General features: G+C 39.3%; 2 protein-coding genes across 2 annotated transcripts; both read left to right on the top strand.

The window, feature by feature from the left end:
• The first annotated feature begins 2,958 nt into the window (after positions 1-2,958).
• On the top strand, positions 2,959-5,618 carry LOC307120227 (uncharacterized protein). Its single transcript, XM_079807115.1, has 2 exons — positions 2,959-3,115; positions 3,805-5,618. Exon 2 carries the CDS (start codon positions 3,809-3,811, stop codon positions 4,796-4,798), a length of 990 nt encoding a protein of 329 aa, XP_079663241.1. The 5' UTR covers positions 2,959-3,115; positions 3,805-3,808; the 3' UTR covers positions 4,799-5,618.
• A 1,740-nt stretch (positions 5,619-7,358) lies between these two features.
• nfil3-4 (nuclear factor, interleukin 3 regulated, member 4) lies at positions 7,359-21,860 on the top strand. Its single transcript, XM_079807523.1, has 2 exons — positions 7,359-7,644; positions 18,161-21,860. Exon 2 carries the CDS (start codon positions 18,288-18,290, stop codon positions 19,065-19,067), a length of 780 nt encoding a protein of 259 aa, XP_079663649.1. The 5' UTR covers positions 7,359-7,644; positions 18,161-18,287; the 3' UTR covers positions 19,068-21,860.
• Positions 21,861-22,041: the final 181 nt, after the last annotated feature.

The following is a 22,041-nucleotide window of genomic DNA, read 5'->3' as shown; positions in this document are numbered from 1 at the left end:
CTTTTTTAGGATTCGTTGATGAATAAGTTCAAAAGAACAGAATTTGTAACATTATAATCAATTTTGATCAATTTAATGCACCCTTGCTGAATAAGAATTCATTCCTTTAAAAAAAAAAAAACCTGCTGACCTTTTTTGAACGTATATACGCCAGGCTCTACAAAAGTCTGTATCAGCTCTTTTCCAAATGTCATCTCTTGCATTACTTTGCATTGAATCCATTACCTAAAACCCTTTTATCATAATGGATACCTTTCTTGCGAAATGAAGAAGTTAGTCTCAGCATCACCCCCAGACAGCAACATAGTTTCAGCCCAGATACGGCCCACATCACAAGTGGAATCTATACCAGATGTGGGCTGGATCTGGGCCCACTAAGTTGTTGTCTGGGCCCTTTCCAGAGCCTTTCTAGCCACCCTAAACATTTATTTACCTGAACTATTTATCCTAAAGAACAAAAAGCGCAAAGAAAACGTCAAGACATTATCGCTCCGAAAGGCCCGACATCTAATGCAAAATATCAGCAAAAAATCATTTGTTTTCTGGGAAGTGAGTAGGTGGCTCTGAATGAGGTTTGTGGGGTATACCCAAGTCTACTGCTCTGCAATCGCTGCTTTGGTTTCTGTTCCGACGAACGAGTCAAAAACGGGAGAGGGGCTAGTTAAAATGAGGTCGTTGTGAGGAGAAAACACTGACAGGAAGTGGTTTGAATTCATTTGAGAAAGAAACACAGGGGGTGATTGAAGTTACTGTACAGACAAACAGCGCAGCTGAACTGTATGCAAAAGGTTAGAGGCCTGGCTGACAGTACAAACGTCGGCTCGCGACGGCAGTGGCGAGCGCTCATCCTCATTCACACACATGCAGCATCCCTGAAAATATGCTATTGCTTGCACATTCAAGAGATGGATTACCTGGTTGAGCTGGAGTGTGTGCGCGCCACGTGAGGGGGCTGCGTGCGGTAAACAAAACAGTACATCTGAACTACGGGTTATGTCCCACGTTAGAACGTTTTGAGTTCTGTGGAGCTTTGAGGTGGCGTTATGAGTCACCAGGTATAAGAAGAAGTAAAAATCTCAGAGAGATCCAACAGCTATTCAATGAGTCACCGGTAAAAACCAACAGGTATGTGACCCCACCGACATCCTTCGCGACCACTGCGACCCCAAGCCCCAGATATGATCCAACCCCTGTTAAACACTCCAGCAGTGTGCTTTAGTGAATCATGTATGCATGCCCCATTTTTATCTTGAAGATTCAAATGTCAAGTGTGGCTAGTTCTTGTAACCACAAGTGATACATTAACTCTCAGAAGTTACAAAACATACATCGATATTGCATTCATCAGATGATTTTTTCCCCCCCTTGCATTATGCATTTAATATTTTAGAATTTTTGCAGGTTATTCGGAGTGATGTCAACCTAACAGTGGTTTGCAGTGGAGCTGCGGCAAGTCGAACTTCAGTGCTGTAACCCTGCGGCGCAAGCTTCAAACCTGCATTATGTTTCACACCGACATAGGTTTAGTCATAATCTAGAACACAAAAACAATTTTCTGCAGAAATTTGGAAGGACAGTCCCAGGTGACAACCGTAAACTGTGCAAAAACCAAAAAAAAATTCTCAGTAATCTGTACTGTTTTAACCACAAGAAACATTGTTTTACGCGATCTTACCATCAGGAGTTTCAGTCTTTACTGAGCTTCAGCGTCTTATAATTGGTCGACTGACATTCTAACCCTTTCTGAAGAATTCGTTTTTTTTGATAAGCAATGATGGATACTTGCGTATATCAAGCAGAATAACACATAATGCGCCTATTCTGGCATATGCTATTTGAATGGTGAAGCAAGGCCTCACTATGAATATTGGCCTTCATACGACTTCAATAATCAACATAATAGAGCATCCATGACATTAAAAATTCATTTAAATTAAAGGTGCACTATGTGACTTTTAAGTCCGCTAGAGGTCGCCTATTCAAAACAAAGTCGTAGTTTGATGACACCGCGTTTGAGTGCAGAATCTTGGGGCATGTGGTCTTCACTTTACAGCCGGTGGAAAGGAATCGGGATAGGACTCAGAAATCATGTTCATGGATTATTATTGCGATTATTAACGTTACTGTAGTATGAAGCAGAGCAGGACGAGTGTTGTGGAGCTGAGAAAGGCCGCTGGAGCGATTGTTAATAAGAAGAGCGGCGGGACTTTCATTATGACACAGTCGCCGGCGACACTTCCGCTTTTCCGGTCATGAGTATGAGGTAACGCAGCTCTGTTTATCATATTAGACACATCAGAGTGTGTTGAAAATTATGTTATGATGTTACTCTGTGCGTTCGCTCTGCGGCTGCTATGACACTTGTTGCACACTGCACAAGAGTAAAGCGTTTCTGCAGAATAAAAGCGGAAACCGAGGGTAACGCAGATATGACAGGCGACTCCCTAAAACGTCCCGGTTCCTTGGTTAAAATAGCATTTTTTTCACGGTTTACAAATAGTTGGAAACATTTGGGATATTGTCAGTACTCAACTGAACAAAATATATAACACTGGCCAAGTGGTTTTTGGATATTTTACTGAAAAAAATTTACATAGTGCAGCTATAAATGTAAATTAAAATTCATGACTTAATTAATTTTATATATATATATAAAGAATAAAACATTTATTCTGTTATGATCAGATAATGGTGCATGAGATATGTAATTCAATAAACAAAAAACGGAGAGAACTAAACATAATGAATAGTAACTGGGAGAAAATGCGAAACGTAAACATATAAATTGTAAACAAAACAACAAAATGATGAGTGTGCCAGCAATAATCTCTTTTATTCATTCTTTTAAAAGTAGAACAAACAAAAGAGTGAGTCATAACTCAAACCACTGGGTTGAAAGACTAAGTCTCCGCCTCCATATCTGAGGAAGGAAGATGTGGTCCTCACCTACTATTGCTTCTTTCATGCAATAGACATGTGTGCATTTCACATGCCACCTTGTCTGTTATTGGTAGGCGAGTCTTTGCATGTTTCCAGCCAAAGAGTTTTAATTTTAAGCTGATGTCCTTTAATTCATTTACACCTTCTAGCATCATTCCTGTGGCAGCAGCGCAAGGTAAGTTCAAGCGAATGTCTCTCGTCACGGTTCTTTTTTACAGTTAAGATTTTGGATACTAGTATTTATGCATACTTAGTACGCAGACTTAAAAATATCGAATCCGTTAAATAAATGAAATGTCATTCATGCAGAAATGTAATTCTAGATTGTTGCAAGAAGCAGAGGCACCAAACCAAAATATATTGCAAAATAAAATTGTGACAAAATGAACGTTATGTCAATTTTGCACATATGCAGTGTTTTCATATAGCCTAGCAAAGTGAAAAAATAAGATCTTTATCTACAGTCAACCTCACCAAAATTGATCTTATCAAGGTTGTATGCATCAGATCCAAGAAAGCATTGTCATTAATTCAGCATGATGCATTCCTCACAAACTATATAATTTCCTTGGTAGCCAAGCAAACTTCTCATGTCTATATTTACCCTCTTTCTGACAGGAAACTGCAGTATGTACACTAATAATAAGTGATGAGGAATTTAAGTTGCGTTGTATAATGTAGGCGTATTCTTACACGGAAGTGGAACATTTGTCAGCTTTTGCATTGTTCTTCTTCACCTGTACAGCAAAACCAATGATTATGTTATTATTGCGGTTCTTTAAAAAAAAAAAAAAACGACACGTTTTGCCAAAGTATTGGTTTGAAACTGGGGCCTACTGATCATCAAGCTCTTTGTCTTTCCAGAACAATGAGTACCATAAGAAGTCCCGAGCATCTAGCAGACGCTTGTCTTCCCTCCTCCACGGGCGAGACCTCGACAAGCAAAGATGAATCCGAAAGTCTAAGCAAGATTCTGCCACTCACCGGCTCATCCGTGCTGGCACGACGACTTTTCAACCTCCAGTCGTATCGCAACCCACTCGTACCCAGTAGACGACGTAAACGCGAGATGACCCCTGCTGAGAAAAAGGATGCGTCGTATTGGGTCAAGCGGCGGAAGAATAACGAGGCTGCCAAGCGTTCCCGTGAGAAGCGACGACTCAACGACTTCATGCTGGAGGGACAGCTTCTGGCGCTGAGCGAGGAGAACGCCCAACTCAGGGCCGAGGTGCTGAGTCTCCAGTATCACATGGGAATTGGGCGAGGTCTTGACGTCAGTCGACCTATGATGCCATTCCCCTATCCTGTTGCGTCCCATCTCAAGCCTTCCCTGTGGGGCTTGACTACCGGTACTGGTGCTCTTTCAGCAGAAGGTCCAGAGCTGCACCACTCTTGGCCACAGCATAGCTCATCTCCATTCATCTCGCCCTTGAGGGTGCCTCCTAAAAGTACCAAACTACCTTCACAGGTTAGCCACTTGGACGACAATGCTGACCCAGTAGAGTCGGATCCAGCATCTCACCCACAGGTCTCTTCCAGCAACGACCCACCGAGCCACCCACAACTGTTTCCGACCAAGAGAGCACCTGCACCCTCACCGCCCCCTCCTCAGCTGCTGCCCAGGTTGAGCCACTCCGCCACCCAGCACAACAACCAAATGTTACCTTGGGGCTCGTCATCTTTGCGTCCTTCTCCCCTTCATCCCAACTGGCCGTTGTCCTTCCCTCTGTCGCTACGAGACCCAGAAGGATCTCGTAATGGAGGAAGGTCCCTCTGGAACTTCAACAGCAGGTACAGCATGCTGTCTGCTGATATCTCAGGACAGCTCAGAAGAATATTTTGCCCGGAGAACTCTTAATCAGCAATAACGCTGCCTGAACAGTATTTTTATTGTGATAAAGGGATTGTTCACCCAAAAATGAACATTCTGTCAACCCTTGTGTCATCCCAAAACTGCATGGCTCTCTTTCATCTGTAGGACAGAAATATTTTGAAAATGTACTTTCATTGTATAGACAACGCCCTTCAAAATATCTTCAAAATGTCCCGCAGAAGAAGGAAAGTCATACAGAAATGGGTGAACTATCCCTTTAAGGTATTAGCTGTGCTTAATGTAGTTATGTGCAAGACAACTCCTCCATATACGGCCTAGAAAACAATAGATGAACCATAACTTGAAATGTTTATTCTGCAAATATGTGGATTGCAATTAAAAGTAATGAATCCTTTCTTCTCGCTTATTTGATTATTCCATATAAACCTGATTTAAGTTTGGGAATCTACACTATATATTCTCACAGCCACATCATCGATTTTTTGATAGTTATTATTATTATATATATTACTGATTACGACATCGGAAACAACCTTTCACTGTAGCTGTTATGCATTAGTTATGTTCCACATACAGTAAAGGAAAAACAGAAGAATGAGAACAAAATTACGTAGTTGCCATAACACACAAACAGTAACAGCAAAACTAAAAATGGGTTCATTCGCTGTTGATCGCTGAACTCCAACTGCTTCATATTAATTGGTACATGGAATGTGTAATGAGACTAGTCATTGTGTAGTTAAGTATTCTTAACTTGTTCTGGAGTGTATGTAAAGTAAATGATTAAAGTGATCATGATTAAATATGAAAAATGGTCACAATAAAGATGGTTTCAAGCTGGGGTAAATTTGTCTGATATCTGATTGAACTCTGGCTTGTCAAACCGCATGTTCACACTTCTGGTGTGTCGAAGTACATACTCAAGTGTGTGAAATAGAATAAAGACTAATTTACAGGCGTAAATAGGCCAGTTCAACTCAATAGTACAATAAAGTACTTTTGCTATATCTTATCTTTCTTTGCTTGTGATGTGCAAGTATTTTTTATAATGGAACTGACATCAACATTTTGAATATAGTGATAGTGAACACCTATTACACTGTAAAAACACAATAACTGAGGTACCATTTGGGGTACACATTGGCCGAATTGGTTTTGGAGGCATAAGCATACTTTTGTAGGTTCTACTGTGTAGTCAAGGAACTTCAATAGGCCTGTATAACTGCCTAAAACACGTATACATACATGAACTTATACATTTCAATTTGTAATTCCGTTAGAGAACTGACCTTTTTTAAATGATGCCTAAATGTTCTCCAACAGGATCTGCATTACCACACGATATGAGGAAATGGTGCTTCAATTGCTTCAAAATCAAAAACGTTATCTTACTGACAACTGAAGAATCGTTTCGCATATGTAAGTTGACAGAAAACAGTCAAAAATGTTAGCATACATACTAGCATTAATGAGCATCGTCTTATTAACACAGAGGATAATTAATAAACAAACAAAACAGAACACCTGCGTTATTTCACTATAGCCTACCATTATCAGGATCACGTTCAATAAAGTCAATAGAGCAGTAAACAAAACAACAATAAAAATCCTCACACAAAACCGTCCTTAAACACGACCGTCGATATGTAAAAGTGTGACGTCGGGAGAAAAGGGAAAGCAATGAATTCTTTCCATAAAATAAGCCTAGCTACACTCACTCAAAAATAATTTCTTTTTTAATGACTGTATATTTTATAAAGATTAAGCTTCATCGAAAACTTGACTGCACGTTCTTGGTCGCTAAAATGTTTATGAGGTTTTTTAAGAGTGTCAAAGGACAAGACATTTAAATTAGATTACGTACCTTCCATTACAAGTCACTTGAACTTTAAGTGAACATGCTATTAAGATAACCAGTAGGTGGCGCGCTGTCCTTGAATATACACATGAATTGCACACTAGCGACCACAGTCCCTCACACAAGCCATCTGATAACAGCTATAGTGTTATGTTCTTCTAATTATTATAAAAATCGTTTTTTCAAGGTTGTAGTTTTTTGTTGTTGTTAGCTATATGTGAGGTAACATCACAAAAAAGAGCAACGGAATTATGTAGTTATTTATCTGAAAGGAGGAATTCGCAAAAATGTGACAAAATAATCTTGGCTGCTTGGAACAAATGAAGAATTTAAGAATCATTGCGGGGGAGGGGGCATATTCATTTACTCTTATTGTTCATGTTTGAGGAGAATTTGGTGGTTACAGTTTTGGGAATGAGTGGAAGTGCCTTATTTTGAAGGTATTTTCAAAATAGCAGACTTCTGCAATTCCTTAATCTTCAATTTAGAGCCTTCATATCTTTAGTTAATGGCTGAAGAGGAAGTTGAACAACAAGGACCCGGACAAGAGTAAGAGAAGACAAGTATCTGGCCATCGGAAAAGCTCACTGGAAGAATCAATAAGAGTGGTTTTCCATAGGCTATCTGACTTTTTTTTTTCATAAATACACATATCACACACACACACACACACACTGGTACACGTATGTGAGGGACATGTGGGCCATGGTGTAGACCCATCAGCTCAGTGTTAAAAGAAGTAGACACAGACAGGGGCTTGTGGGCTGATCTCATAAAGCGACGAACAGGCAGCCTCTAACTTTTAATCACACTTCACACCAAAGAGAAGCCACGAGTCAGAGAGGAGGGCGTTTAATCAACACTGCACGGCAGGTGAGACGCTCAGGTCACACACAGACAAGACAAGGGTTTGATGTGTGGAGAGTCGGCTGGTTCCAGTAACAAGGAGCATCCTCACAGTGATGTCAACGTCAACCTGACGAGCCTACAGGAACTGTGAAAAGCTGTAAAGGTAAGGAACGGGGGCTTTTGTGTGTCCATCAGAGGTCAACTTTGAACACAGTTATGAAAGTGTGATGTAATGACAAAAAATAAACTTCCTTTGACTTACAGAATTTGAGTCAAGCAAAACAAAAAAATACATGGCATTGGCCTAACTTTAGCAAACATCTCGCTATCTGTAAGCTTTTATCTCGCTATCTATACACTTTTTTCGCATTAAAATAATGCAATTAAGAGAACTAAAAGATAAGATGCATACAGACTTTCATAGTTTGAGGTGAAAATGCTTCACGCCGCTTGAAAGCCGTAGCTGATGTGCAAAACTAAACGTGACTTAATCTAATTTCAGATGTAACCTTTGGTTTACTTCCATTGCAAGCATCAGATTTCCAAATCTCAGAATGAAAGGTGCATATTATATAATTCAGCACACAAATTAATTAAGCTGTCCAATATTAAGTTAATGTGGTAAATGAATTCTTGGCATTTTAACCCTTTAAATAGTGTTGAATGCAATAGTAACGTTCAATAATTAATGCAACCATATTTGCCCGAAATGGCATACAAAAGTGTATTAGACTGAATTTGACTGAATTTTTAAATGTAAATTTCCTTGTAGACCTTCCAAATATTGAGTTCCAGTCTTTGAAAGCTTCAAAAGTGAGTGATGGATCTTGTGCGGCTGCAGAATGTGGGTACTTTTGTAAGGACGTGTGGTGTGGCATCTTGGCGATTACATCTAAATGATTTCAAGGGGAGATTAGAAAAGAAAAAATTGCTGCAAAATACATTCAAAGTCAAAAATGGCATCTCTGATTTAACTGCAACTTGAATGATGTACCTTTCTCTATGGAAACAATGCGAAAGACATTGCTATTCGCATTAAAATAATAATGGGGAACAAAAGTCCCATGAGGGTGCATAATTACAACATTTCAAGACAAAATGTTTATATTGTAAATGTATAAATTATATTACCAGCATAACGATGTAAAGTCATGTTCTGGATGATTTGAGATGGAAACATCTGACCATCCGTACAAAGGAGTATCTCATGATCAATGCCACAAATTTGAATAGATATAATGCTGAATCTTAAATATTAATATCATGTCGATTTTCTGTCAAAGATTTTGAAATTTGATTTTGAATCCCAGATTTTCAACGTGGTCTCAGACTTTTGGACGACATGGAAATAAATTGTATAACACTGGAATAAATTAGCAGCACTGAACATCTGCAATGCACCAATACACTTTCAAGAGGAAAAAAAAAATATGGAAAAGTTTTATAGGCAGACATTATTTTGTATGAAGACATCCGCACCTCATTTAAAAACAACTAAAGAGGGGAAAAACATAAAACATAAGAAACCATAGCCCAGGAAACAAAGATGTACAGAAAAGCAGGTGGTGAGGGCAAAAAGCAACAGATAGGCTGCTAAAAAGGAGAAGTTTCAAAGTTTGTTACTGAAAAGCACCATCTAAACTTAGCGGCAGGTGCAGACATGTGGCCTGAGGCCCCTGGGGGCTTCAAGACCATCAACTACTGTCATCGAAAGCTGTATCTGATGCCCATTAAGCATATACCACTGGATATAAAAATGACATTGAACAGTTTGACCGTTATTTCACAGGAAAAAAACTATACAGTTCACCAAATTCAATTAGGGGATAGAGAAACAGGAATCCCGATATGCCTTTAATGTGAATATTAAACTTCAAAATGTGATCATTTTGAGCGCTGCGCGTTTTGCGCTTTCAAAGCAGTTCATAACCAATAAATACCAATGAATACACTGTTAATGAATTATGTTTACATTATGCCGTTTATATCATACCTGCAAACTTGTAGCATTTCTAAAAGGCGCAGCTGTTCCATAAACACCACCTACTGTCAGAGAATGACATTGCATTTTCATTCAGTCGGTAAATGGAAAAGAAGCTAATGTGCATTCTATATTTCGAAACACTTATGGTGATGATACACAGGGCAACTTTTTGAGCAATATTGCTGGGCAATGTTGCCATTAACGGGCAACCAGGTGAGACACAGGGCCCTCGACCGATCTAAAGTATCCAGATAGAAATTTGTTGCCCATTCTAAATGGGAAAGTGCCCAAGAAACATTGCTTGCTCAAAAAGTTTCCCCGTGTATCATCACCTTTAGGCCACGTGTCCACCAAAGTGTTTTTAGCCAGCTGAAAACGCTATGTTCTGCTGAAAACGCCTAGCTGTGGGTGCTTAAGAGCGTTTTTTTCAGTTGAGGCGCTTTGCTTGCTGTGATACGGAATATCCGAGGAAGTGTTGCTAGTATCTCATTTCACAGTTTGTTTTTGTATTGTTTCTATATAAAATGCTGATACAATGTAAAGTATTTGCTCTGGATCTTGACTTATATTATTATGTTCTGTTGCTGTGCTTGTTGTTGTCATCTGTTGAAATTGTACAAGCAGAATGTGGCGGTTGGTCGGTGTTGTATGTGTCCCGCCCCTCCTCCACTGTGATTGGTTCGCTGGGTAAAAAGTGACAGTGATGAGCATAGATATCCATAATAAAGGCTAGATGTCTTACGCCGGAGTCTCTAACGTCATCACCGGCGGCCATCTTGTCACAGGCAGGGCTCTGTGGCTCCTGATGTAAGGCGAGTGATCTGCATGAACACAAATAGTCTTATCTCACTGAAATCTTGACAGATTTACAAATGGTTTGGTTTCTTACAAACGTTACTAACGTGGCTATAATTATGGATGCTTGAACAAATGATGAATAATTTTTCATAAGTATGCAGTGTCATAACGACATCTCTGACGTTTATAACAAACCAAACAGTTTGAAAATCGGTAGAAAGGAGAGGTTAAGAGCAGGTTATGGTTATTTAAAAAGTGCAAGCACCCATGAAAACAATGTTACGAGTGAGCGAGCTGCCTGTGACAAGATGGCCGCCAGGTGCGGACGTTGACCTCCATTGGCCAGCAGCGCGGACGAGACATCTAGCCTTTATTATGTATATGGTGATGAGTACTGTGTTTTTACCCAAGCGGCAACCTCCCCCAGTTACTCTTGAAGCCAATACGGAAGTGACTTAAACTGCAATTCATTGACTGGCCGCTAGGGACAGGCTCCAAAAATCTCATTGAGCCCCATGTTAAAATGCCCAACTTTAACAGAAAAACAGAAAAAAAATATGTTTACAGCCTGGTACAAAAATTGGTTTTGGTCTATACAGCTGATTTTGCCATCCATGACAAATGTAAAGAGGGTGAATTTTTTTATACCTCATGTTTTTAAATTATATTAAGCCTTAAAATTCTGCATAATTAAGGGCGTGGCCACTTGGGCTACTCGTGGATTGCCGCTGCTGCCATATGTCTGCTGTCTGTTAGTCCACCCACGTCCCGCCTATTTGCCCATTTTCGGTTATCCGGGAGTGATGCGTGGTGACGCACTGCCAGGATGCCAACGGCCGGCTCTGCCCACTTTTAGGCTTCAAAAATGCTTTTCAGAAACCTATGGATGACGTCACGGACACTACGTCCATGTTTTTTTTACAGTCTATGGTTTTACCTGTCCCCTCATTGCGTTCTTGCCATTTTAAAAAACGCAGCACTCCCATTGAAAACAATTGGAAAAATATGCTAGCCTCAGGAAAAACACTTTGGTGGATATACGGCTTTAGGATTATACTATAATCCCATTTTTAAAGAATAAGATAAACATATTTTAGATAAATATAAATATAATAGCCTAATTTATAATTGGACTCATCCCTTTTCTTAGTTTAACGGCTGAAATGGGAGTTTTATCATTTTATAAAATATGTTTTCGTCAAACCTTGCATTATATGAACTTGTATATGACTTGTATTGAAGTTGTATTGCTTTATCCTGCCCATATGGTATTAATTTTTACGGTTACACTTTATTTTAAAGTGACATAGTTACTCAAATAAGTATTGAGTAATATTAATTAACTACATGCCCTTACTATAGAGTTACGGTTAGGGTTAGGGTTTGGTTTTGGTTTAGCTACTTATAAGTATGCATAATTTACTGTGGTAAATTCATGTAGTAACATGTAACTATGTCACCTTAAAATAAAGTGTTAGCAATTTTATTTGAGCAGGTCTTTAAATGTCTAAAATTTGTGATGTGATGATAAAAAAAGCAAACTTCCTTTGAAACAAACTTCCTTACTACAGAATCTGAAGTGTCACACCATCAAGCAAAACAAAAAACATGGTGTTGGCCTTACTTTTGCAAACATCTTGCACTAAAATAATGCCATTAAAATGAGAACTAAAAGATAAGACGCATCAGATACACAGACTTTCATAGTTTGAGGTGAAAATGCTTCACGTTGTTTGAAAGCTGTAGCTGATGCGCAAAACTTAATGTAACTAAAACTAATTTCAGATGTAACGTTTGGTTTACTCTGTAGATACCCTGGATAACATCCCACCCCTGGTCTGTGATAGGTGAGAGACAGACAGACAGAGAGAAGATCCTTATGTTTTTATGTTTATGCATGCTACACTGCAAGGCATATTTCAAGAGCTTTTCTCACTAACTTCTATTTATTGTATACTCAACACAGGAAGGAGGAAAGCATGTGAACAATCTCTTTTGACTTTCTCTTCGTGTATGCATGTGTGTGTATGTCTGTGGCACAGCGACAAAGCAGGCAGAGAGTATATTTAGCTACACAGCGTGTGTCACCATCACCGCACCTAAACTGTTAGCATATCCTATGAGCGCATGTCCGCATAACCAGGCTGGCAGACAACAAAAAACATCTCACAATTAGCAAACAAAACCGATCACAAATTTACATTTCCCCAGAGGATGGTTTTCAAAATCTGTTAGACATTTAGCAACAGATTTTGTCGAAACTTTCTGCGAGATGCCAAGTTAGCAACTTATGTAAAATTCACGACAGTTTCACGTTCCAGTAACTGGCTGAAAATAAACAGGGTGGTATTACTGTCTATGGATGTCATCAGTACAGCAATGGGGATGAAACCAAACATGAAATATCGGAAACACAAGTGAGAATTTTGACTGCAACTCAATGCTATGTCTTTACAAGGGAGCAGCAAAGCTGCCAATGTGGAACGGCTCATGTGAGTGTCATTCAAATCGCATCACTAAAAACTCACCAGCTCTTCAACACATTAACACCTAAACGTCTTTTTTTTTTGACACCACTAAGAGATGTTGACTGATAAAGAGAATTAGGTTAGTCTTGGAGTAGAACCGCATGTCTCTGTGGTTAGCTTACCACTGTGGCCCACACAATAAAAAGAAAGAAGACAAAATAAAGCCTGTTTGCAAGCTGACACTGGTTATATGGGTGTTAGGTGCAAGAATTCCATTGGTCAGTGGGAAAAAGTCAAAGTCTGCGCACCAAAATTGAGTTTACATATCAAGGATCTACATTTATAAGATTAGTAGCATTCTGATGGATACTATGATATGTATAAACAATGTTTATCATTCAAAATCTAACTGACAATGATGAGAATATAATATTTGCATTCTGAAAAGTGATTGCCGATCTTTCTATCTATAGAGCGCTGATTATGTATTTTTTTAGGCTAACATCTGAAGTTAGCATTACCCTGGTTCCCTCCACACAAAAAAAAACAATAGGATTTTTCCATTGGCTTTTAGATTACTGCAGAGAATAAGCTCTGTGACCAACAAAACTTTACAATTCTTCATCATGATAATCTTCACAACTTTTATGAATTTTGAAGCCTAAATACAATCAGCAGAAGTAAAAACGTATGCTATAAAAAAACTATTGTACACTGTGGTACTTCAATGTCATTACCATTTAGCTTAAAACTCTTTGGCCGCAGTTACCCTTACATAATTCAAGTGACCTAATTCCATTTTTTTTCCCTCCCATGTGGCACAGATTGGATATGATCCACAAATGTGTAAGCAGGAAAAAAGCACATGGATTCTGATATTCTAATTTCGCGTTCCAGGAAACCCGTAACCCATGTTTTTCCAACCTTCTATCCGTGAAGTGCACTGGAACGGCAGTCAAACACGGGACTTCCCACCCGTGAATTCGTACTAGATCGATGTACTCCCAGTTACGCGCTCTGACGTCACATATCCCGCAAAACAACAATGGCAGCCACTACGGATTCAGTGTTTATGAAAGTCGTACACGGTTATTTATCTAACGTTATTTATCCGCAAGTGTTATGCAATATCAGCAGCTTTTCTAGCGTTAGCTAGTTTTCAGTCCATTGAGTGCAATAATAAATTAATACCAAATGCATTTCCAAATATACAAATAACGTAAAATAAAAGGTATAACAGCTTCTCTTGCCTCATGCGCCGTTTTTCTCCTCTGTTTCCCTCAAATGACTGAGGAGTAAGCACCTTTGGCGATAGAAATTATTGTAAATAAGCATAAGCCCTGTACGCCATGCTTTGTTTACATCTAGCTGGAGCGCTACAAAGTCGTGAGTCGTGGTTTGAAGTCGTAACCTGCCTGGAACACAGTATAAGATCTGTTTCAGGCCTAATGTGGAAATCTGAAATGTAAATTGAATCGGATACTTACATTTGTGTCTGCCATGTATGCTGACAATGCGAGTTGAAAAAGCGATGCTGGTGAATGGAGACAACTCAGGTGGACATCAACCGCGATCACATGACTCTTATATGGCGTAATGGACGACGAAGGCTCAACCTTATGTTTTGCTGACCTTCAAAGATGGTGAGAAAAGCAAAAGCTTGTATTATCATTTCGTCAGCATCCATTGCAAATTGCGCCATTTTTACTTTTCCGGGTCAGTAAGTCTATCTTGTGGTGTTTCGCCAAGTGTTTATTGCAAACACAGATATTGGATATGGGTCACAGATGTAAGCTGGTTCAACAAATCAGAATTGAGAATCAAAACCTGCAGTCTAAATGTGGCCTTTTAGTCTTTATTTATTAACTTTTTTCCATAAAGTTTGCGTTATAAAACTTCGCAAGAGTGCGATTATAAACACAACGAGGCTGTGAAAGCAAACTAGATTTTTTTTTCGCGGGGGGGGGGGGGGGGCAGTATCAAGATGCATGTTGACTAAATTCAAGCATTAAAGAGAAAACATTGTCTTCACTTTTATCTTTTTTACAATAATTTCCCACATATAATTGAATGAGGAAAGGAAAAACAAAAGAATAAAAAAGCATGTTGACTACTTGAACATACATTTTGCTCTCCTTTCTTTCTGGCCAGCAAATTTCTCAATGACGCTCTGATTAAAGTCAGTCATCTCAGTAGTGTCATGACGTTTGCATTGTTCAGTCAGATATTTGAGGTCTCTTACCCCCGTTGTTGTCCACAAAACTTCAGTACCGACACTTAGAAATAAAAGACAGGGCAAGCAGTAAAGGGCATTGCTAACAACACATCCAGCCAGCCACCTACGTTTCTCATAACAAGCTTGTGAAGCTCCGTGTGCAGCTGCGCCTTCTGTCACTGGCCTGCTGCTGGATTTGTAAATCGCGTTGGTCCGGTTCGGGATCCTTTATCATTTTTTTTCTTCCAACGAACACCTTGTGAAAGAATTTGGTTTAACTGCTGCCATCTCTACGAAAGTGATCATCCTAATAAGGTTTTGGCGGAGTCGGAGTGACTGTCGCCCGCGCACTTTCGCTTTAGTGGCCAAGAGTGTAAAGTTGAATGACAGGTGACGAGAACCAATCAGATTGGATAAAATAACACGCATCCAATTCTGATTCGCCAGGGACGCAACGACCTGCGTCCGGAGGAGGATCTTTAAGAACCAATTAGAGACCAGCTTCAGGTCACATGCTGCCCATATATTTTTAGACTCAGATAGACATCCATTTGTCCGGCGTCCCTCACGCATGAAACCGCATGAAACATATTGAAGAACATATAAAATAGTTAACCCATCAAAGCCAGTTTTTATTAAATGCTGAGGCTCTTACTAACAGCCAGCACATCGTATGAGTAAACTGTTTTATTTTTATTTCCCTTTTATATCATTTTTGTATACATGTATATTTCTGGAATTTTGATGGGGGCGGCGCCCCAGCGCCCTCTATTGACCAGCCGCCACTGCTCGTACGAATGTGTACGATTTTTGCTAAATCGTACGTATTTGACGAGTTGCCAAGAGTTGACAAATTCGTATGAATTCGTACAAATGACCTACCTCAAACCCCGCCCCTAAACCTACCCGTCAATTCATGCGAGTGAGGTCGTACAAATTCGTACGAATTAGCCACCTCGTAAAATACGTACGAATTGGTCGTGAGATAGCGTTGGTTCAGCTGATGATGTTTAATGTCCCTGAAAACCTCTATAGTCCCGTTCAGCCACTTGTTAGCCTTTTTGATCAAAACAAAGTTATCAAAACGTTTTGGCTTCACTTTTCAGGACTTGTGCGGCACACTTGGTTTAGACCAGTTAGAGTTGTCTGTGATTCTTCCTAGAGAAAAGTTGTGTAATGTGTGACTCCCTGTCACCGATCCATTATGTAGTGTACGCATTACAGCAACTAAATGGTACCCCAGACAGTCGTGTAGTGTGAGAATAACAGAGATCAAACGACTTTGAAAACCGTGCAATGTGTTCCTGGCATTAATTGTTATACACTTCCAAAACCACCAAAAATATTACATGCATCAATGTGGACAACGACAAAGCGGTTCTGGCTCTCCATTAAAACTTTAAACCAAACTAATAAAATGACTGGTATGCAAATCTAATCTATCTATTTCAAATCTGCAAATGAGCTGCAAATCAGTTTTTACATTATAGCGAAGTTGAATTACTATGCACAAGGACACACACTAATACTGGTCAGCATAGCACCACATTGCAGGCTCAGTCTCAAAGCTGTGGCTTGAGTGTGCATCCACAATTCATCCCCTCCACTGTGTTCAACAAACACAGTTTCATTGGCTCGTGGCTTGGCCTAAAAGTCTATTTTTTTTTTTGCTCTGTGGTACGCGTACATGCACCCTCGCTGTCACGCTCTGAGCCCAGATTCCAAGCTCATAAAAAGCAGAGCAGATGAAAGAAAGGGATGAAGAGGATGTGGTTAGCCTACATGAAAACACACACTCTGTTAAGTTGGAGAAAGGTTCTGAGGAGAGAAAAAAGAAACCACAGTGAGCGTGGGGTTAGCTGTACAAAACGTAAGGTGCGCAAGACCAGAAGATCTGCGCATACTCTCATGCTACTCATGAGTTACTAAAATAACGAAAAATGACATAAAAATGAATAAAAGTTTAGATATTTTTAAAAAATCTAATAAAATTTAAAAAAGTGACTAAAACTTTACTATTAAAATGGAAAATATAAAAAATAATAAAAACTATAATAGCATCTCAATTATACTAAAATAACACTGAACACATATAGCAAGATATCAAATGAGGTAGCATTTATTTTTAAATAAATATAGCCCCCCCAAAACATTTATAAAAAACTTTTTTTAGGTCTTAAGTTATTAAATAATCCATACAAAGTTCACATTTTGGGGTTTCTGTTTTTTAAAATATTGAGATTTTTGACAACCCACAAAGCATGAAAAAGGTATTTTGTCTGCACATGACTCGTGCTTTGATATTGAGTTATCTAATGCAGTGACATTCAGGCATTTGTAAATGTGACTACAAGTGGTCTTTAGCAAACTAATAGGAGACCCATATGATTGAGTGGAAGGAAATTAATTTTTATCTGACCTTTAGTCTAGAAAAGAAGCTAAAGTTAACAGTTATAAGCTTCAGCATAGAGATGAGACAATGTGTCAATGACATCAGAAGGGAAGTAGGTCTGTACAGTTGTTAGCATGGTGTTTGGTCTCACTAGATCTCTTTGTCCCTCACAATAAATTATTCTTCCACTGGTTACCCACAAAATAACAGCCCATCAGACAGTGTGGGGGGTTCTTGGAACCCTCAGTGGGAAGTATGGGGTTCCCACCATGTCTGAATCACACCAGTGGTCACTGGTGCACACACCCCCAACACCTCATAGTCACTTCATTATTAGGCTGTTTGCCATCAGAAATGCTAAAGTGTTTTGAGCTGTCAGTGGCATTGGGAATTGCTGTAGAGAGCTGAAACTTAGAGATTAAACAATAGCTGTGACATAGACTTTGATGTTTCTACTGGTATTAGTAATAACCTGCAACTTTTGTTAATACTTGAATTCTAAGTTAGCAAGATGTGCAGCTGTTCAACTGACTAGCGCAACTGCAAATGCAACTTCAACAACAGCAGTCACCACAAAGGAAATTTTGTCTTGTTACCTCATCTATAGACCTAATGACAGGAACATTACAGAGTTTTAGGTTCAGCTGTTTAGCACCTTTAACCAAACTGGTCTCTAGCAGGTAAATGTCAAGACGTTCAACAGGAATTGCGTTGCTATGACACTGATAACCTCTTGCCGATCGTATTGATGACTGGAATCAGACACAAAAAGGAAACAACAAGACCACCTACAAAGGAAATAACTCTGCTTTTTCATCATAGGTAAAGCTCCTGGTGACAGCATGACTGAGAAGTGGGACTAACATCTGACTAACTCCAGACACCACACACAGAAAGAGAGCAGGTGCATATTGCGTGAAACCAATCAGAAAAGTCCTACCCGGTGAAAATGGAGTCTGCTTTCTCACAGATGAGGTGGGAACCTGATGAAGATGCCGAGGAGATTACCTTGAGAGGTCTTGGATTGCGGCGCAAGCGGGAGTTCATCCCGGAGGAGAAGAAAGACGCGACTTACTGGGAGAAACGCCGCAAGAACAACGAAGCGGCAAAACGCTCGCGAGAGAAACGAAGGGTCAGTGACTACGTATTGGAGACTCGTTTGGTTTCATTGAGCGAGGAAAATGCTCGCCTGCGATCTGAGCTGTTGGCTCTGAAGCTTCGGTACGGTTTGCTCAACTCTGGAGCCCCCTACTCCTCATCTCAAAGAGCACTATCCCATCTCCACTCTTTGGCCCCGCATCCTCTGGTTTCTTGCCCAGACAAAGATCTCTACTGGGGTAAAAGGCAAGACAGAGAGGCTTCAAATCTATTGGGGAACCAACCCGTCTGTCTGGGTACCCACCCCGGGTCGGCATTCCTTCCCACGCAGCCTATGGCCATACGAAGAAATCACCCATACTTCCTAGACTTCCCCACTCTCCATTCCCCTACAGCCGCACCTTTACTCTTTCCACCACACCTCGCCCCAGCAACTGCACCTTGGGCAGGACGACCCCTGCTCCAGCCAGGGAGTCAGATGATCTTGTCGGATGACGAGGGTGAGCAGCAAGTGCCGGCGGATTCCAGCACTGCCCTGCCCCATAAACTCAGACTGAAGTCGCAAAACTCTCAGCGCAAAGACAATAGAGCTAAATCCGCATCTCCTATTCCAGCATACATTTCAGATTGAGTCATCCATACACATTTTTGATAATCAAACTTGGCTGTATTCCAGGAAGTTGGTTGTAAACCATTTGATAAAAAAAAAATACTTTTTGATCAAAAGTTCACACATGCAGATAGTTCCCGAAATGCATTTTGAAGAGTCAATATTTCCAACATTTAGGTGGAAAAAACTTGAATTGGGATAATGGCACACACTGTAAAAAGTGATCAGTTGACTTAACTTAAAAAAGTGAGGAAACCCGTTGCCTTAAAATTATTAAGTAATAAACTTAACAATTGACCTATCGGTAAGTCCCTCCCCTCGAACGCAGATGAGCCAATGGCAGTTGAGTAGTTGCGCTGGTTTCTTTAGGTTTCAGCACCATAGAGAAACATTGGCAAATCCGAAGCTCTTATCGATTTGATGGTGTTTATGCTACAAAAATGTGTCTGGGATACTGTAACACTGATCCCAGGTATCCTGAGAGGATTTTCTGGTTGTCACACTCTCATTAAGTTACGATTAAAGTTAGTGATTCCCTGCTAACATTCAAAACGGAATAACTAACTGTTCTCACGTCATGTAACGTTAAAAGTGTAGGTCAAAATCACATACATTTCTGTGAGTTTAGATATGTTTAAAGGGATAGTTAACCCAAAAACAAAAATGTGATGTTTTTCTGCTTACCCCTAAGGCATCCAAGATGTAGGTGTCTTCGTTTCTTCAGTAGAACACAAATGAAGATTTTGAACTCCAACCGTTGCTGTGTGTCACTCATATAATGCTTGTCAATGGAGACGAATTCTATTAGAGTAAAAAAAACATGGACAGACAGCTTCAAATTAAACCCGCGGCTTGTGACTACACATTGATGTCTTAAGACACGAAACCATCGGTTTCTGAGAGAAACCAAACGGTATTTATGCACAAATATATCATATCATATCAGACGAACGCTTCAGCTCTGCAGACTGCCATCACTTCCCGTAGGTGAGGTCAAAATAGCGGCCGGGTCATAGATGTATACGTAGATTCCTCATTCGAGCGATCCACGCCATGATCCAAGTAGGGACTAATGAGGTATCTATGTATATATCTATGACCCGGCCGCTATTTTGACCTCACCTACGGGAAGTGATGGCAGTCTGGAGAGCTAAAGTGTTCGTCTGATATGAGGTGATATATTTGCATAAATACCATTCGGTTTCTCTCAGAAACCGATTGTTTCGTGTCTTAAGACAGCTCTGATGTTAGATTGTCATTTTCCCATTTGACAGATGCTTACATTGCAATCAAAATATGATTTTTATAATTTCATGCATTCCCTGGATATAAAGATGCATTATATTACTGTTTGAGCTATCGAAATGTTGTAATGTTTAATTTTGAGGCCTCAAAGCAGCACTTAACACTGGAAAAAAAGTGGTTGGATCTGATACTGATAAATGTAACAAACTTCTTTCAAAATATGAATTTACGTTTCTGAGAGGCCTAAAGTAATTGGTTAACCACCAGTCAGAAACACATGCAAATTCGATTTGAGGGAAAATCACCACACCTCAAAGAGTCTGAAAGGAGGAGCTAAGAGGATATTTCTGTTATATATTTCTGTAATCCTTTAATTGTTCTGGTGTCATGTCACTGGCATGTAATTTGTGAACAAAACAGCTGCTTGCTACTTAAAGTGCACACAATATGTGGACTGTATTTTCTTTTTCTTTTCTTTTTTTACATGTTTTGAGTCCTTGTTGAAGTTTAACCTGCATATGAATCAGTGCTATGAACATACAGTGCTACCTGTTGTAAACTATGTTTATTGCACAATACATTATGTATAGTTTTTGAAAGACTTGGAATTATACAGCCCTGATCTTTGATGATGCTGTAATTCCTTTGTACAATCTATAGCATATAATTTCAGACTAATGCTTGATGCTTAAATGCTTTTAGAGACAAATGTCTCAAATATCGACTGACTGACCAACAAAACCAACTTCCATATCTAAGGCATTTTGTTTCTCGGAACTTTGGGCCAAATGTCTTCTTATTCCATACTTTTAACATTTCTTCCTGCCTGCACCTTTTGTACATTTTGCTAAATCTCCTGGACTGTTGATTTCAAAACACCTAAATTCAATAATTCAGGGGCTGCTAAGAGCCATTTTGATAGTAGCCTAGTGCAACACATTTGAACTTGCTTATAAAAGTCTTCTGGAGTGGCACTTTATTTAAATGGTCTTAGCAACAGACATGATAAGTTCTTCGTAATCACTTGAAGATCTTCACTTAATAAAATAAATCAAAAGCTATTTTTCCACAACGTATACTTTATTTTTCTTTATTCTTTCTATGTACATTCATGATAAACAAGAGTGTGCCTATGTTAACTGCATTAGCAATGTTAGCAACAACAGTGGCTGACAAACCATTAGCTGTGATGTTAATTAACAAGGAGGATAACCTTGTTGTGTTGACTTGACTGACCAGCTCGTTTTCATTTAGAAATACAGTTTATGAATCTTTGCTTATATTATTTTAGGTTCAAAACTCAATACTGAAATATTGAACGTATAGAAAGATACGGTCAAAATAATGATTAGCCTTGTTTGAAAACAGGTTACCTCAAGTCTTTTTTCACAACCATAATGGATTAGCCTACTAGTGCTATGTATGCTAATAGTTGAGGCACAGTTAAAATATTGTTAACACAACTTTTCACAAAGATTCATTTATATTTTGTACATTTTGTCATGTTGCATTAAGCTGTATGATCTTTAGTTTTTTTTTCTTTCATTTTTATAATAAAGAACAAATGATAATCTCTGCATTTTGACCATTTATTTATCTGTAAGCAAGCAGTTAAGCCACTGAACACAGAATAAATTATCATAATACACAGTGAGAATGATTTTTATCTTGATTTTTTCCTTATCCTCTTACAGCTGGCCACTGTGTGCGTGCTGCTTGCTTCTGATGACAGGCTGAAGGACTTCACAGG

This window comes from Gobio gobio (assembly GCF_949357685.1).
Source record: "Gobio gobio genome assembly, chromosome: 24".
NCBI classification, from domain to species: domain Eukaryota; kingdom Metazoa; phylum Chordata; class Actinopteri; order Cypriniformes; family Gobionidae; genus Gobio; species Gobio gobio.
The sequence above is the reverse complement of the archived record's forward strand: the minus strand, read 5'-3'. Positions and strand labels throughout refer to the sequence as shown.

Coding starts and splice junctions, on each gene's coding strand:
- nfil3-4 (XM_079807523.1), top strand. CDS start 18,288: ATGGAGTCTGCTTTCTCACAGATGAGGTGGGAACCTGATGAAGATGCC.
- LOC307120227 (XM_079807115.1), top strand. CDS start 3,809: ATGAGTACCATAAGAAGTCCCGAGCATCTAGCAGACGCTTGTCTTCCC.